Genomic DNA, 19,600 nt, shown 5'->3' on the forward strand with positions numbered 1-19,600 from the left:
CTAGGCACTATATTATATAAATATATAAATATATATATATATATATATATATAAATATATATATAAATATAAATATAAATATTGTATGAACCACATGAAAAAAGCAGGTCTAGAAACAACAAAAAATTCAGATACACACACACAGTACATGTTTTTATATATACGAATATTATTATACATATATATACAGTAAATATAAACACACACACATATATATGTATGTGTGTATATAAACTGTATACACATATATTGTATATATACTGTATTATATATACATATACATGTATATATATATATATATATATATATATATATATATATATACACACACACACACTTTATATATGATATACATATTTCCTCTTCTAAAACCGATATACACACACGCACGCACACGCACCTACATACATGTATACATACATACATTTTTTACCCAAATTTTTCCATTACAGGGGTGCATAAATATTATATAAACACCATATAGATGTATGTATATATTATATATGTATATAATACATATATTATCTTTTTCAGAGTTTTAAATAAAGAATTTGCTCAAAATGAATGTTCACTGAAGAATCAACATATTTTGTAATTTTATTTCTTTGAACGGATTCAACACTTGAATGCATAAAAACTTTGTATTACATTTGTATTATATTACACTACAGCCATTGAAAATAAACAAAAGAACCCTTTACATCCTAATTAATACAAATGCTTTTTTTTATACACTTAAAAAGTCACTTCTGTTTGTTTCTCTTTTTTGTTCCTTTTCAGAAGTGGGATTAAAGGAATAAACAAATATCACCAGAATATTCTTTTTCCGCAAGCGTGTGTGTGTGTCTGTGTGTGTGTGTGTGTGTGTGTGTCAAAAGGAGTGCCTAGATCACTAAAACTGGATTCATTTTAAAAATGTATTTCAGGTATATATGTTTTTGAGGTATAGTCATTTTAAAATGAATGCATAATAATGAGTCGACGAAGCAAAAACCAATTCAGTTTCTGTGAACTGTGACTATGGGTAATACAACTGTCAGTTTCGTTTACTTGTTTAGCTTTGATCGACGTATTAAATCTAATAATAGATAAAGGCAAAAATGGTATCCTTTAGCTTCTTATTGTTTGCATTTAAGTTACATGTCAAACTTAAGACCAGATTAGGCGTTTTACTGTGCAATTTTCAAACACATCTTCATGTCATTTAAACAAACTGTCATGACTACACAATAGCAAGAAACTGTATCTGATTTTAAATCTACAGAATTGGGCATTTTGGAAAGGTAGAAGTAGCTGTTCTTACTTTTGTAAAATTATGCAAACCTCTTTTCTGGGCACATGTTTCAAATCAATTACACCCAAAACACAGAGGGAGGGAGGATTAAACTCACTTTCTCTACAACCTTTGAAAAAAATTAAAAAGGCCCTCTTTAGATCTCTCAGACACCGCCATTTACAGATGGAGTGAACCTGGCACAAGTCAAGGAAAGCTGTACGGTCAGAGCGTTTATTTATGATGGGATAGGAAAATGTAAAATCTGGTCATTTGAAAATATAAAGTTACCAGGACGAACGAGTAAGCCCAAACTGTGTGTTACCAGCCAAGCTCTCTCTCCCTCTATGGGTTTTAAGGACGTGTAATATGCTTGAAACACACAGACGTCACCTGAAATCTATCCAGCAGTCATCATGAAATGTTAACTGAAGGAAGCAAAAGCCCAATGTTAATTTGAGAAAATAAAATCAGATACCTGCATTCAATTCAGATCAAAGGAGGTGGGCATGAAAAGTTGGCGTAATAAAAAAAGACAGTGTATAAGGCACATGACAGTCTTTGAAAATACACAACATACAACAAGATCTTTTGGGGGAGGTGATGCTGCTGTCGTTCTCTCTTGACTTTTGACAATTCATTCCCTTACTCGGTCCGCAAAAACTGTACAGTTACACAAATGTTGTGTCACATTTTATATCCATGAACGAGTTTCTGAGTTTCATTCTTCTTCAGTCTGTAAACATGTTGTTGAAAAAAACAAAAAAAAAAAAACCAGTTGCTTCAATCCTCAAAAAAGCAAAGCAAACAAAAAAAAAAAACAAAAGCTCTTTAGTGCTGTTAGGTAGTCAGTCATACAAAGGGACTAAAACAGACCTGGGATAAAACTAAATTCTTTCTTCTTTTGAATTGTTTCTTTCCATAGGAATTGCAAATAGAAGAAACATCAGAAAAGACTGGTCAGAGTAGTTTGTGAAGGGCTCCGAGATTCGTGGACCTCTAGACTGCCAGGCACTGACGTTAAAACCGACGTAACTGTTGGCATAGTGGGGTTGGTTAAGTCAGTCAACGTGGTAGGGGTGCTGGACGGGCTCAGCGAGGCGTTGGAGATTTCAGACGCTGGGCCCGATGGTGTTCCACCTTGTAACGTTGAGCCATCCGATGCTTTGTCCACACCCGTGTTTTCCTGCCGCAAGAGATTCCGCCTGAACTTGGCTCTGGCATTTTGGAACCACACCTGTAAACCAATCGAACAGGACACAGTAGTCAGTGTGAGTTATGGACATTGAGCAACTCTGGTGAAATTACTCAGGCTAGGTGCCCTGATATTTCCGTTGTCATCAGTTTATCCCCTTGAGGATCTGTTGCCTTTTTTAACCCCATTTTTATGTAAGAATTACTTACGAATGGTTTGAAATCACTACGTATGATGCACCATTCAACTCGCATCGATGTCTTGGTATGTAAGACGACAGGCTTTTTTTTTTTTTTTGCTGTTATTTTCAGCCCTCTAGTCCTAAACACCCTCATTTTTAGGCTCTTTATCAGACCATATATTGTGCAGGAAATTACACCATTATGCTAAATGGTGAAGAAATAGCTGTCTTCAGTTAAAATGATCAGAAGGACTTGAAGTTGTGCATGCCACATCAACCGACCCCCTAATGGGATATGAGGGGTCAAAGTTATTCCTTTTCACAAAACTTCAAAAAAGTGGGAATCTGTAATAAAGGTATGCAGAGTGTTATTTTATGATTTTCAAGGCTGCTGATCACAACTACGAGGGACGTTCAAAACGTTTCCCCACTCTTTTATAACCGTATTTATTAAGAATTTCAAAAACAAATGACATCATTTTTCAACTTAGTCACCTTCGTTTGCGATGCAATTTTTCCAGTGTCGTACCATTTTTTTCAATGCCCAATTACTACTCCTCCTCCCGCCTTCACCGTTTCCAACGAAAATATAAAAGTGCGGAAACTTTTTGAACGTCCATCATATGATATTTTTGATATGTGAATCTTTTCTGGTGGTCCTAGCCCTCTAAGAACTACTGCCAGGACATTAAAAATGCCAAATTTCAAACATAAGCATGTGGGGTATTGTTGGAGATTATTTCAAGGTTAGTGAATATGATGTTATTTTTGATTTGTGATCCTATACTAGCGATCTAGCCCTCTGTCAGGGGGTGGAAAATGACAAATTTCTATTACAATCGAGGACAGTTAGACATTAAACATTAAAATCGAAGCACACCTTTTAATATTTCAAATATTTCACCCAACTATTCTCGTTTATTAAGTAGTTCTGCCTCCTGAAGAAAATCATTACCTCTCTAATAAACACCCCGAATTAGGGTGACTCATGCTAATTTAGACTTTTTTTTTTTTATTAATTTCATAAAATTCACGCAAGGCTTCTCAAACCACAATTTCAGCACCCGAGTGAAACATCAGGCTACCATTGACACAAAGCAGAATTAAGTAAGGGGAATAGCTCAGTAAAAGTGTCAATAAAAAAGAAAGAAAGAAAGAAAGAAAGAAAGAAAGAAAGAAAGAAAGACATCATCTCTTAATGGGGTAACCAGATGGTGCAATAAAAAAAACAGTACGCTGTAGCCCAGGAACGCTTTTCTGGCCCGTGTATAAAGGGTAACTTAAATCATTTATAGTTCTCTGTTAAATAAGTGCTAATAGCTGGAGCAGGACTGCAGCCATTTACAACACTGTTAAAAACGAAGGGAGAAGAGGCCAAAAAGAAAACCTTCTTCTTCCTGGACTGATTACCGGCTAATCACCTCTACACAAAAGAGAAACAGAGAAGCAAAGCATTTGAATTGTTCCATTTGTAAAAAAAAAAAAAGTATTGAACCCATTTGTGACTGTACTCTCTACACATGATAATAGTGACACTATAAACTGAAAACCTTTATTCTCTTATCATCTGCTGGATAATCCTTCTACATTCAACATGGTCTACCATCAGATCCCCCATGCCACCCTCTCTGACTTTAGCACCCTTGAAACTTCCCTCAGGTAGGCTGAGTCCCACTTCTTGGGCAGATTTTTACAAGGAGAAAATGTCAAGGGTGCACCAGGCAAACATGGGGGTGCCCCAAGGATCAGTGCTGGGCCCTCTTCTCTTATCTCTATTGTAGCCCACCAGGCTGGTACCACCAGCTGAACCCGACACAGACAAGCACGGAACACAAGTTTAATACCCACTCTTGATTTTATTTTCTTTTTCCCTTGTGGGAAATGCCTTCCCCGTTCCCCACAAGTATAACACAGTCCAAGCAGAAGCACAGCACAATACCACAAGTCTCTTTTCTTCACTCTTTTCCTTTTCCTCCTTATCTCCTCAGGTCAAGCTTCGTCGCTCATCCTCCAGACTCTGGCTCCCTAAGTAGAGGCTGCTGGCTCCTTTTATAACACACCCAAAAGTGCTCCGGGTGCTTGAATACTCATTTCCGGCAGCATTTCCGGGTGTGGCAGAAGAACTGCCCAAAAGAGCTCAGCAGCTCCTGCTGCAGCACCCCCTGGCGGCGCCTGTGGATCCCAACAGGGCTGCACCACACTCCAACTCCCATGAAGAACCGCAGGAGTCCGAGGTTCCGCTGCAACCCAGGGGGGTTGCCATCTAGTATCCCAGGGGAGGTAACGCCCTGGCCACGCTTACTCCCCCATTCCTCCCAGCGTGGAGACATCCCAGCTGGGAAAGAACCCTGGCCGCACACTACACTATTCACCTCCTAACTAGGCCCTACCATCCTGAACAATGGTTTCTTATATCAGTGCTAGGCTGGTGATATGCAGCTATACCTTTTGTTTGCTCCAGAGGACTACACACTATCAGGTAGGACCTCTGCATGTCTCACTGATATTGCAACATGGATGAAGGAGCACCATCTCCAGCTCAACCCAGCAAAGGCAGACCTTCTTATTATCCTAACTCCTCTGTCTATTCAGAATCCCTTCTCTTTTCAGTTTAGCTCATTAATGCTAACACCCACCAACCTTTGGGTGCTGGTGATCGATGACCAGCCACCCTTCACTGACCATGTCACAGCAATCTCTGTCTTGCTGATTCACTCTCTACGACATCCACAAGATTAAAACGTATCTTACAGAGTATGCAGCACAGTTTCTGGTACAGTCTTATCACGTCTGAACTACTGCAATTCTCTGCCACCAAAAAGTACTGGCCTGTGTCACCAAGCCCATGCCAATAACTCAAAATGAGACGCACCTCATTTTGATATATATATCACAAAAAGACACACCTCTGGTGTTCAGCCAGCCAAGGAGGACACATGTCACTGCTCTTTTCAAATCACAACATTGGCTCCCTGCAGCAGCACTCATTAAGTTCAAATCCTAGATTCTTGCCTACAGGGTTGTCAGTGGCTCAGTACCTACTGCATACATATGGAGGCACATGTGAGGTCCTGCATTCCTTCTCATCTACTAAGATCCAGTGATGCCACCTTGGCATCAAATCCCAATCTCGATTCTTATCATGGGTAGCTCCTAGCTGCCCCCCTCCATCTGAACTGTTGACTCTCTCAATGTGTTTAAGAAGAGTTTGAAGGCTCTCTTATTCAGCCAATTCCTGTCCAACTTATAGTAGCTGTTGGGTTTGTTGCGGAGCTCTTCACTTGTGATGATCAATTTTGTAATGTTCTCCTGTAACACTTGGTCTAAAACAGTCCCCTAAACTAATGTTTATTCAATTATGTGGACCTTTTTAGTAAGCGGCTTTGAATATGAGCTTCTGCTAAGCAAATAAATTATAAGTGGGCCGATTCTCTTATGAACATAACATAACATCTTTGGGATGTGGGAAGAAAACTGGAGTACCTACAAAAAAAAGAAAAAAAGGCCACACAGACAACTAAATATAAAGTGCCCAGATAACTCTTTGGGATCTTTGAGGCACCATGCCATCCAAAAATACAATCCAGTAACCTACTTGATGCTGTACATGTCATAACGAGGTCATGAAAACATGACCTCCAAGTCATCAGATAGAGTTTACATTGTGTGGGAAACGTTCAACATGGAGTTCTGGAAGAACTTTTTCCCACATAGGAATCAGGATCAACCTAAAGCATCAAAGTTCTTGACAGTTTTAAAAAGTGTATGAATGAGAGATTGCTAATTTTTTACTATGTACTAACCAAATACGCTCAATATGCTATTCTCTAGCTGTCAAATTTGTTATGTTCTCATCCATGATGAATGATAAAGTTTTGAGTCTGAACTTGAAAGAGTTATTCTGCGGTGCTCATTTTTTAAATAGCGAAGGTTGGCTCCGGTGTAGTAAAACATGTGCATTTCTGCTTTATAGTGTATGGTCCCCATTTCATAACTAAGTCAATATGTATGTTTTTGGACCCGAACTTGTTCATGTAATAGGACTTGTCTCTCTATACATGACAGTCAAAAGACAGATCTCAAAAAGATGACCCAAGGTCTGGTTGGTCTTCAATAAAAAACACAAATGTGGGAAGGAAAACATAATGAAGAATGGAAAGAGTAATGATGCACGAGATGGAAGACACTAAAAGAACCCGTTATGGATCAGTTGAATCCATTCTGCATTAACAATTAAATATGTACATTGTTTCCCAAAATGGTAACTCCAAAAATAAAGCATCACTGCATCCAAAATTCCAAGGAGAATCTCAAGACAGGGAGAAATTTAAAAAGCTTTTCAATGGAAGCATGGCGATTTTCCAACACCAGCGTAATTCAGGGTCCAAGCTAGCACTGGTAATACATGTGCACAGCTTTCTTATGATGTTGAGGGTGTTGTCCACACAGCTTCACAAAGGCCTAAATAGCCAGTCAACATTTCACTGATTGGCTTTTTCATTTGAAATGGTTAAGCAGAGAAAGGTGGTGACGAAAACCGTTGAGAATATCCACCATGCTTTAAATCAACGCAATAGATTACAAAGGCTGCTCTTCAAGTGTGTGCTTACAAAGAGATGTCACCACCTACCATGATCCAGAGGAACACACATATGGCTACCCAATAAGTCAGGCTACCTTAATAGAGTGTGCTTGTACTGACTTGAAAGAGACAGTAAAGGAAAAAAAATGAGAAATGACCGGATAAGTCATAGCCAGTTAATGAGCAAATAATCAAAACCAAGAGTCAACATGATCAATCGTTAAAACCAAAATGGCAAACAAAAAAACAAATCACAGTCAAAAAAACAAAACAAAACAGCATCCAAGATGAGCAAAACTGAACATTCTTTATCTCAGCAAAACAAGGGCTTACCCATTGTGGCAGGCAGCTGGGGATCCTACCCAGCCGGGACACCTGGAACAACTGGGAGAGAGCCAGTTCCTCCCCTGGGCCACGAGAGGGCAACCGCCTACATGGGGACCACGGGATCAGAACTTGGAAGCTCATCCCAGTTGGGGCCCGTGGCCACCGCCAGGGGGCGCCCGGATGACTATGGAACCCTGGATGGCAGCACTTCCACCACACTTGGAAGTGCTGCCGGAAGGAATTCCAGGGACACAACCGGAGTGCTTCCGGGTGCTCATGCGGCACTTCCGCCACACCAGGAAGTGCTGGCGGAAAATCGTCATGGACCAACTGGAGCACATCCGAGTGATTATAAAAGGGGCAGTGGATGAGCCGGAGTCAGGAGGAAGAAGACAGAGCTTGGAAAGGAGAGGAGTAAAGGTGGCAGAGGTGCTGAGAGGAGGAAGAAAAGAAGGAACTGAGACTGGCTGATATAGGCACTGTGGTGCTGTTTATTATATAGGCTAATTAATGTGCGTGTTTTAGGACGTTCGGTGTCTGTCTGTCTGTGCCCAGGGGCTGTTCTTCCACACCATCATACTCTGGTGACCCAACACTGCTGGGGACGACCTTTACACTGCCGCTCTGATGACATCTCAAGCGAGAGCACTGCAGTGTATTCTGGGAAATATTGTCCGGGAAACGGCAAAGGCAAAAGGTTCTAAAATAGTGGTGCTCACAGGGAAAACATAATGGTATTGCAGCATAATGTGAACAAAAGATACGCTTTGGAAATGAGCCATTTTTGACCAAAAACTCAAAATCTTTGCCCAGTCAAATATTCTGCATACGGAATGGCAGGAATATAATCAGAAAAGATATTAAAAAATGTATGAAAATTAAAGATCACAACAGTGGTATGTGAAAGATGAAGGCATCAAGTCAGCAATAGAAAAGTGGTGTCACAAGCAAGACGTTATATCTGATTGGCATGGAAAAGAATAGCGAATGTTATAACAAGTGCTAAAGTGTTTACAGGGATTATACTAAAAATAAAACGTGTTTGGTTTCTACCGGTGTTTCTCTCAATAAGTCAAGTTCAAAACCTTTTGATCACCCCTTAAATGTTTTTAATAATATTTTACTATCATTATTTCATAATTAGCTCAGATGACTTAATCATTCTGTTGATTTCACTGATTACTTTTAACTCCCTGCTTTCCTTCCTAAAGGGAAAACCAAGGAACACACGTTTTGGTTTTATATTCTAGATGAGTATATGCTTTTGTAGGCATTTTTTTTTTGTTTCTTTTTATTTGCTTAACATATACAGTATCTGTAAAAACAAACTGTAATTCTTGTTACTGGATTATATGGAGGTAACTTAGTAATAATCTTCACTTTTGTCATAGGGCGGCACGGTGGCACAGTGGTAGTGCTGCTGCCTCGCAGTAAGGAGACCTGGGTTCCAGTGGCGTAGCTTGAGTTCGTGCCGCTCGGGGCGGGCAGTGCTTCAATTTGTCGCCCTCCAACAAATCTGAATATGTTAAACTATTTAAATAGAAAATTAAAATGACATATAGAGAAAAATTAAGATACATTTTGCATAGATTTATTCATATATAAAGAAACAGCAATATTTTTTTATATACATTTATAAGCATCAACTAGACAAGAATATAGTATAGATGCACTGATAAGCTGTGTTCTGATTATTAGTTTAATATAATTACGCTACGAAAACCACAACCAAAGTAGGGTACAAGTGATAGGTGGGGATGTTTTCTGCGCAGAGCAAGAATGCATTCGGATTGATAACGAAATTATAAATTGTAAATTAGTTGTTTATCTTCCTAGAGATTATTATCGGGGTAATGTTTATGTTTATTTTTGTCATTGCCTCATACATTTCAACTGCGGAGTCTGATGCAGAAGGACAGTCTGAACATTATTTTTCAAGCATTTGTGGTTAAAAAAATCAGAGAATTTGACTTTTTGACTTTTGTTTTGACTGCTGCTTACACACAAATTGTACTAAGCCCCAAAACCCCAAAAACGTGCCGCCCCCTCCTAGCTACGCCATTGCTGGGTTCGCTGTGTGGAGTTTGCATTTTCTCCCCGTGTCTTCGTGGGTTTCCTCCGGGTGCTCCGGTTTCCCCCCAGAGTCCAAAGACATGCAGGTTAGGTGCATTGGCGATCCTAAATTGTGCCTATTGTGTGCTTGGTGTGTGTGTGTGTGTGTGTGCCCTGCGGTGGGCTGGCACCCTGCCTTGTGCCCTGTGTTGGCTGGGATTGGCTCCAGCAGATCCCCGTGACCCTGTGTTACGATATAGCGGGTTGGATAATAGATGGATGGATAATAATAATAATACATTATATTCATATAGCACCTTTCCCATATTCAAGGTGCTTGTGCTAGGCCCTACTTATGTTAATCCTTTTCTGTTTTGTTTTCCTGTGTGTTTAAACAAATCTGTGTCTTCATCTGTGCATATGCTGTATTCCGTTATTTGTAAAATGTATGCTTGCAGTTTACCACTGAACATGTCACAGCGCTCTGCGCCTGTACTCCGTGACGAGTAATATAAAAAAAATAAACTGAATTGAATTGAACATCTAGCATCAGTCTTTTTTTTTAATCTTTGCACCATTTACAGTATTGACCCTCTCAGTCATGGAACATTGTAGTTTATTTAGAGCTGCCACTGTACTGTTAGTTTACCTTCTTCACCCTCTCTCTCTTTCCTAATACCAAGGATGCCGTGTTCAATGCAAATCTGCGGTTTTTTTGCATTTGTTATAATGGATTTTTACAGCCTTGTCTTGACTGGTGCTTTTTCTTAGTTTTATTTCAGTATTACTTCAGATATTATTTGAAAATGTCTTTGTCTTTATTAGGTCGGCCTTGTAAGGAGATGCACTAATCAGCTATGGGATGTCCCCAAGATACTGTAGGAGTGTGTTTTCTAATTCATGTAAAACACGGGCAACTCATTGCTTAGGACTGATTTTTTTTTTATTTCTCTTTATAGAATATTAATACTTTTGAATATATTAAAATCACTCGACAAGTGTGAGCACAAATTATGACTTAAAACATTCCAGTGTAACGCAATATAATGTGAAAAAAAAAAAGAAAAACTAAATATTTCATAAACAATCCTATAATTTGATTCTTCATTAAAGGAAATTAATATGTTTAAATATATCAACATAATGATGAGAACATCTTTTCAGTTTGTTTTTCTCCACTTTTGTTTTAAAAACAGACTCCATTAAATACAAAAAAAAATTCTATTTTATATCACAATAAAACATAAAGATGGTGTTGATGCTCTTGACATGCAGTATTTTCGTTTCTCTTTGCCATTTCCTAAATTAGGTTTTCTTTAAAGGATTTGAATATATTTAATGATACCAACAACAACTAATAAAATGGCAGCAACTTTCTTCAGTTTCACTTTAAATTGTTTACCTTGATTAATGACAATTTGAAACATTACGATTCTATATTGTAAAACGATCTCCCTATATATATATAAGATCCAACATCTGCCTGTCTGTCTGTCTGTCTGTCCGCTTTTCACGAGAGAAGTACTTAACGAATTTAGGTCTTTTTTTTTTCTACAATTTGCTTGAACATTCCAGTTTATTTTGCGACTTCTTTCGTAACACTAAGTATCAGAGTTTGCTTGCAGGAGAGATATATTCATGCTAATCCAAGAGACAGAGGGGAGGGAGAGGCGAGACGTCAGGAATGGGGAGCCGGGATGGGCCCTCCTCACTCACATGCCAGCCTCCCTCTGGCCACGTTTTGAAGTGTCCCTTGCCTACGCTTAGTTTGTCCTGTTTCACTACTACGCGGGTGGAGGTGCGAGGGACAGCTAGTTAAATGTAAAAACGAATTGTAAGTACTCTTTACAGCTACCACATGTGTTTATTAAGCCTGTTTCTGATTTAAGATCTCCTTTAATAAAACTAATCAGATTTAAATGCATCAAAATGACTTAATAAAGGTCTGTCATTCTTTTCACTTTTACATTATTGAGTATATCAATGACAAAAAACCCAGTTAGACACATTTAATTTAGAGAGTGTGAATGCTCTATATACTTTATAAATGTATATAGTCAGTTTAACTTCAGCTTATTTAATTTCATCTATGGCATTTACTGAAGAACATTTTAAAGTGTGTGTATATACATATATATATATTTATACATACATATATATATATATATACACATATATATACTGTATATATACGGTATATATATATACACTAGGCTCACCCGCCTTTTAAGGCGACCGATTTTTAAGTTGACCACTTCTTAAGGCAATTCAATATATACAAACTCATTAATTTGGTTATATTGCATTTAAGCGGTATTACTTTAATACTCGTAGTTTCTGTTATTTTTGTGATGAAATTTAAACTTTTTTCTATATTGAGGTCGCCCTTTTGAACCCCCTGATATTTACTACGCGGTGAGGCATTTGTACTCCATCAACATTAATTATTTCCAGAGACATCATTTTGTCTATTTTTCCAGCGCATTGCGCACAAAATCAAAGGAACGATGGGAGCACCAGAACTCTGCTCACATCATGTCGCTTCGGCCCGCAAGCTGCAAGTAGTAAGTCTGTGATAAGCGGAATACCGCTACGCTTTGCACTCACGGGACGGAAGGACAATCTCGACCGCTTTTATATAGTAAGAAAGAAGAAGAAGATATTGCACAGTCTGGAGTAGAAAATCATCTTTTACCTGGAAAAACGAAACTACAAATCCCATCGTGCATTGCAAAATGGGCGGGGCGTGTGTGAAACTCCGCACCTGCGTAGCACTCACGGGACGGAAGGACAATCCCAACCGTTTTTATATAGAAGGATAGTAGAGGGGCCAAGCCCCTGGCGCCTTTGATGGCCAATCCCCGGTTGCAGCCTGGTAGGCTGCCACACTTGCAGCCAAAAATCTGAAATTCTATAAATATGTAAAAGAAAACTTAATTATTTTTTAACAGAGTAAAAATCATAAAATGAGAATAAAGTATTTACTCTCTTACCGATTCTGGTATTCTCGTTAAACTGAGGTCCACTATGCTCGATGAGTATTTATAAGAGACTAAATAAGCGATCCTTTCATTTTAACTGCCATTCTTATAGATAAAAATTTTTTTAAAAAAGTCTCATTTAAATAACAGGAAAAATTACGTGAAAACTAAAGTGGTATGCAAGGGGTCATCGTAACTCCACCTTCAGCTAGCTAAATCACCTAAATACAAACAACTTTCTTGATATTTTATTTTATAATTTAGAAACAGAATAAGAATCTGAAAATCTAACAAGATCACATTAAAGTTCGATAAATTCTGAAAAGAATGATATCAAACATATATATGTAGGTTTTAAAATAAGGCAGATTTAAAGCATAACAATTAAAATGTAACATAAAAATGTCACATAAAATCATTGCCCAAAATCTTTGCACTTTTAGGTTTAGGATTTTATATATATACCAGACATTAAGCCCGTTACAATAAAGGGCGCTAGAACAGTAGTGCATAAACATTAGTAAGAACAGTCTATTAAATGGCAAGGGACCTTGAATGTGGCTGTAATATGCGTCACTGTATTGTGTGCCTTTAATTTTTTCTCTCAGTAATACTGGTTTGTATTTCTGTAAAATGCCTGTAATTTTGTCAGACAGTAATACAGTGGAACCTCGGTGGAACCAAAGCCATTTACCCCATAGGATTGTATGTAAATACAATTAATCCATTCCAGACCATATGAACTGTATGTAAATATATATTTTTTTAAGTTTTTAAGCACAAATTTAGTTAACTATACCATTGAATGCACAGCGTAATAGTAAACTAAAAGTAAAAACATTGAATAACACTAAGAAAACCTTGAACAACAGAGAAAACTTAACACTGCAAGAGTTCGCACTATAGTCTTACGACCCTCTCGTTAAAAATCCTTTTTTTTAATGAGTTTTAAGCACAGGGAAAAAAATGAACATTTGAAAAACCGTAATGTAATAAACAACCAAGAAAAGTAACATTACAACAATGCACGTGCACGCCTGTGTGTGAGTGTGTCTGCCTGTCTGTCTGTCTGTCTCTGTGTGCGCCCGTGTGCATTTGCATGTGTGTGTGTGTGTGTGTGTGTGTGTCTCGCGCGTGCCCGGGTATGCGTGTGTGTCTGTCTTATGTGTGTGTGTGTGTGTGTCTGTCTCACGTGTGTGTGTGTGTGTCTGTCTCGTGTGTGTGTGTGTGTGTGTGTGTGTGTCGTGCGCACCTGTGTGTGTGTCTCACGCACGCCTCTGTGTGTGTGTCTGTCTCTCTCTCTGCACAGGGAATGCACAGGAAGAGACTGAACACGTGCCATGTGGCCCCGCGCATGCGCACTTCCCCAGAAGACACACACACACACGGACACCTGGACGCACACAGGGGTTTTATTAAAGAGGATATATATACTGTATATATATAGTAGTAGTAGTATATTGTCAAGCACATATGCTAGTGAAGTGCCTTCTGAGCGACGTGAAGGTGTGGAATCGAGTTCAAGGGGCTGCTCACTTGTTCATGTGCTCTCTTCTTCCCTCCTTAGAGCAGAAGACAAGGCGACTAAGGAACAGTGACGTCACCTCCAGGATGAACTCAGAAACTCTGCCCCTTCTACCGGAATTCATTCAGGGACCAGCCTCTGAAGGAGACAGACCTTGCCACAGAAGTGCACATTTTCAAGCCTAGATTGCAGTATATTGGATAGTGGAGCCATCTCCTTGATTTTATGTTTGATTTATTAAATACAACTTACTTTTGCTGAAGTAACTGAATGGGGTGCCTGGAGGTTCCCCTACCCTTATTCTGTTCATTTTTTCTCTTTTCACAATAAATTATATATTTCATTGAAAACTATGAAATGGTCAAACTTGACATTACAGAGTTTATCTGTCTTTTTCTCTCCATTATCAAACTGATGTTTTTTGTTAGCTTAATTTCAAATTTTATTTCTATTGTCCTTGGTCTTCATGAGGTCTTCTTAAGAAAACTGTCCTCACAATAGGTTTATGTTTCCTGTATCATGTAAAAAAAACTGCAATTCACTGCTTTGGAGTGTTTTTTGTGTGCTTATATTCTTTCAAAATGTTGAAATTTGACATTACAGATTTTGTCCACCTATTGCTCTCCATTATCAAATTGGATTTACTCCTTTCATTCCTTCTCCTATACCAGTGCTTTCTTCTATGGCGTGTCTTTTTTTTTATCTATAATAGATTTTACAACCCCGAGAAATAATTTTTCTCCACCTATCCTGACTGGTGTTTTTATGAGCTTTATTTCAGATCTTATTTGAATTTTCTTTTCTCTTTATGAGGTCAGTTTTGTAAGGAAATGCACTAATGAACTCCAGGTTGTCCCCACAATGAGTTTATGTTTTGTGAATCATGTAAAATGCCTGCAGTATATTGCTTAGGATTTTTTTTTATTTGCTTATATTCATTCAAAATTATGAAACTTGACATTATGGGGTTTATTTATCTCTTAATTTCATTTTTCAAACTTTTTATTGTACTCAGTGTCAAACTGGTCAAAAACTATCTAGCAATCAATAGCAGAAATCCCTAATAAATACATTAAGAGTCCATATTGTAAGAAATTTTTAAAAATGCAAAGTTTTTATAGGCTCCATGCTAGTTAATTTATTTATTTTACATTTTTCCAAATAAAAATCTTTTCAAATGAATACTGAATACTGGTGCTATCTTTCATTCTGAGATTACAAAGTTATTTGTAGTTCTTAATGGCCATAAAGTCAGCTCAATACATTAAGTTTCCATATTATAATAGAGTAAAGTCTTAAAAATGTTGCAGTGAAATATATTTTTCTAGGTACCTTAAAAAGAAGTTTATTTTTGGAGTTGAAGCTCTGAGATGAGCCACTTGAAGTGCTTTGGGTATGTAAGTCTGTATATTATTGTTTATTATTTCTATCTGTTTTACTTTTCTAATCCATACTTTACATTACATTCGTTTATGTCTTTTGGTGTTTCATGCTTTCATACTGGTTTCTACCCAGTGTTATCTATTGTGATTTTCTTTCTATGCTTCTACTCCTATTGTGCCTTTTTGGAATGTTTGTGAAGCACTGTGAAAATGTAAAAGGTGCTAAATAAAAATAAAAGTACTATTATTATTATTACAAGAAGACCCAGTGGCAGACTCAGGACACACTGGTGGAATTAGGTTTATTAAATGGAATGTCTGGAAATTCACCAGGAAGTGTTTTCAGTGTGTTACCACCATGACTCTCAAAAGGTGGAGTGAAATTAAAGTTAAATGAAAAACATTGAGTGTACCTGTTCACTTTAAAGGAATACTCCACCCAAAAATTATATTTTTATATGATACTTACCCCGTGTACTTTGTAGCTGTGGCCAATAAAAATTTGTAATATCATGTTTTCATGCAAAATAGAGGGAAAAACGTTTATGATATAATAGAAGGTAATAGTGACTGGTGCTGTACAATGGCAAACCATGTGAAAAATGTGCATGGAAAACAGAAACAAAAATGAACATTACTCGTGTCACATAATCCACATGTCAATTAGCCAGTCATATGCTCAAACCTAGCAAAATGCCTGATTTGTTTATGCCAAAATATTGTTAAATGGGTACTTCTGAAATAATCACTGCACATCATAAACAGAAAACCTAAAGCCTCATCGGAATGATTTGTTGAATTTAAAATCCACCTTTCACCGATCATTGCTTGGTCAATACTCCAGCCTTAATATGAAAAGTTCTTCCTAGGAAGCTTTGGGTTTCCTTTCTCATGAAAACATGAGATTACATTTTTTTTTTTCATCTATGGGGTAAGTAACATATGGATAATATGCGACATGACAAACGTGAGGTCTTTTTTGGTTTTTTTTGCATATTTCTATGGACTTTTTCACATTGCTTGCCTTGTATAGCTTTAGGCAATAATTGGCTTTCATTACGTTAAAGTTTTTCTTCCCCATTCTGCATGAAAACATAACATTAAAAAATCTTCACAGCCATTACTACAAAGTACATGGGGTGAGTAAAATATAAAAAATATGTAATTTTGGAGTGCAGCATTTCTTTAACATTGTAGACTTTTTGCAATATATCCCAATTAGATAGATAGATAGATAGATAGATAGATAGATAGATAGATAGATAGATAGATAGATAGATAGATAGATAGATAGATAGATAGATAGATGCGAAAGGCACTATATGATAGATAGATGTGAAAAACATTATATAAAGAACAGATAGATGTGAAAAACATTATATAATAGATAGATAGATAGATAGATAGATAGATAGATAGATAGATAGATAGATAGATAGATAGATAGATAAAGGCACAATATTACAAATATCCTCACAAGGCCTTCTTTAGGTCACATGGGATTAAAGTACAAAGGAGCTCCATCTCTTCACAATCCCAATCAGTGAGTGACGTGGAGAGCCGGCACTTTATAGAACTTTAAATTGAACTTTATTAAAGCTTTAAAGCTTAAAAAATAAGATGTTGCGAATTCTTTTCATAGGCATCCCATGTTTTTGTTTATTAACCTATTTTCCAATACATTTCCTAAACTGTGTCGAAATCACTCGATGACGATGGGTGTACTGTTCAGAGTGAAGTATTTCCCCTTCTAAACCGTTAGAAATGAATATCCTGCCATCACCGGCTTGTTAGCCGTGAAATACAACCAATTTGTATTTTGGCAGACATCCCATTTTTTTAACAGGGGGCATCCGGTTTCATTCCTTTGCTTGATGTAAAATATCTCTTTTCTGAAGGCTTAAAATGGCGTAAATTTCCAATTCCTCCCAGTCGCTTTTGAAGCTCTCATCCCCTGTTTGTTCACCTCAAGCTAAGGACCCCAGATGGCTTAAAAACAGACAGACTTTGTTTTCTGTTACAAATACATTTCAGTCACTTTTATTTAAAGAAAGTGCTGCTAAACAACACCTTTATTTGAAGACGTGAAAACAGCAAGCAAAAGAAAGGGCAGCATTTTGATTATTGTTATTTTGATCCTTGTACATTATATGACTATCTGTATACAATCTGGCATTTAACCTTGCCGACTGATGAAAGCTAGTTAACATAAGTTTATCTTAACTTACTAAAGAATGTAATGACTACTAATCTCTATATCTCATTAAATCTGTACTTTGAGAAAAAAGGAGGAGATAGAGGGAAAGTAATAGAGGCTCGGCATAGGAGATGCAAAACGATGGCATGTAGAAATACCATCTGTTTAATTCCCCTTCTGAAATAAAGACTTCACTAGCTGAACAGGCTAGTCTGGCATTTTCACAGCATACAGCTAGCGATTCGCCTATAAATCCAGCCGTCTGCATTGCAATTGGAAACAGAGGGTGAAAAAAAAAAAAGAATTCCAAGGATGCATCTAAGATACTTTCCTTATCGCATGCAATAGAGAGGTTTTAAAATAGACCATAAAGTTCAAGGCTAATGCTCGACTTTCATTATCTCAAAGCATGCATACAAATGAGTGATATTTACTACAATTCACACCATCTGAATTATAATTATAGTCCATTTAGCCTAATGTTTCACATCACATAAACTATTTTTATTTTACAATATGTCCTTCAGCAGTGGAAAAGCTATACTTGAAGTTGCCGTCTATTTTAGGGTATGCTTCACTGCCAAATGCTTGTTTATGTGGGAACACATCTACTGTGAACAGAAGCAATTATTAGAGCAAGAGTTCAACGTTTTGTGTTGCTTGGATTTACCAGAAAAAAAGAATTCTGTTCATTTTCTTTTCCGCTGTATGACTTTAACTATTAGAAGACTCAGTTGAGCGCCTTATTGGTGGCAGAGCTCGATTTTAGATTGAAGACTCTGCACCTGCTACTCATCTTACAATTCCATTGTAATTACAAAGTTTTGGTAGATTATTATTTTACTGAATTTCCCTTAGCCCCCACCACCACTTCCCCAAGCATGATAAGCAGTGTTAATCTCAAAAATGAACAGCCACCTATGCAAGTGTAAGAAAAGGCTGAACTCTTGCTTTAACATGCATAACAATGACCACTACTTCCACGTCCACTAAGACACAATAGTTAAGTCTCACCTGTAAAACCCTTTTAGTAAGGCCTGTTTTTTGCGCTAGCTGCTTCAAGTCCTTAGCGTCCGGATTGTGGTTAATGGCAAAGTAAGACTTCATGGTTCGCAGTTGGTGATGTTTAAAAGAGGTCCTCATGCGCTTTGTCTTCTGATTGGAGGTGTATTGGGAGTCTCTGTCTAAGTGGTCACCGTCGTTTTCATTGCAACTCAGAGCTACAAAACCAAAGTAGGTTGCATTTTAGAACAAGAGTCAAGTCAACTGTTTATGAAAGTTACACCACAATGAACCCAGGAAACCAATAAATACCCTCCATTCTCCCCAAGCACAACACTGTCTACATTTGTTTCCCATTATCAGCAAAAACGTTCAGAACAGGATAAGGTTCACCAAATTTAGTGCGGAACACAAAATGCATCACAGCGACAAGAAAAATCATAATGTTGCAGAAGTCTCTGACATTGACATTAGCAAGTCTGGAATTATTTAGCCTTAGTGGAAAAGACAAGCAGGCAATCTGGCTCACCCCAAGATAGATGGCCAGGTGGTAAAATGGAATTGGACACTGGCTCAGCTGTTTCAGTTATGTCACTGAAAGATTACAAGGTGTATTTCAAGAAGGAGAAGCTGAACCCTCTTCTGTTCTTCTCAGAACATACACAGGTGAAAAGGTTATGCCTATTGGAGTGCTGCATGTGACAGTAGAGTATAATGGAAGAAAAGAGGTACTTGATTTACACATTACAAAATGGAGGTGCACCATTATGAGTGGTTAAGAAAGTTGGGAGTTGACTGGAGAGAGATTAAAAGCCTCCGTGTTTTGCCTGTTGTGCAACAGACAGCAAGCTGATATTAAGAAAAGCCCAAAGAGTGGCATTGGGACTCTTCAGCACATTAGTA

At 37.6% G+C, this 19,600-nt stretch overlaps 1 protein-coding gene across 4 annotated transcripts in view; it reads right to left on the bottom strand.

Annotated features, from left to right (window-relative positions):
• Positions 1-567: 567 nt before the first annotated feature.
• The window catches only part of LOC120535113 (LIM/homeobox protein Lhx2), a 102,601-nt gene continuing 83,568 nt past the window's right edge, over positions 568-19,600 (bottom strand). For all 4 annotated transcript variants that reach the window (XM_039762704.1, XM_039762702.1, XM_039762703.1 and 1 more), the window contains exons 4-5: positions 18,710-18,915; positions 568-2,510 (exon numbers count right to left, since the gene is read on the bottom strand). In XM_039762704.1, coding sequence (XP_039618638.1) covers positions 2,220-2,510; positions 18,710-18,915 — 497 coding nt within the window. In that variant the 3' untranslated portion in view covers positions 568-2,219. The remainder of the gene's footprint in view (positions 2,511-18,709; positions 18,916-19,600) is intronic.

This window comes from Polypterus senegalus, chromosome 9 (genome assembly GCF_016835505.1).
Source record: "Polypterus senegalus isolate Bchr_013 chromosome 9, ASM1683550v1, whole genome shotgun sequence".
Classification (NCBI taxonomy): Eukaryota; Metazoa; Chordata; class Cladistia; order Polypteriformes; family Polypteridae; genus Polypterus; species Polypterus senegalus.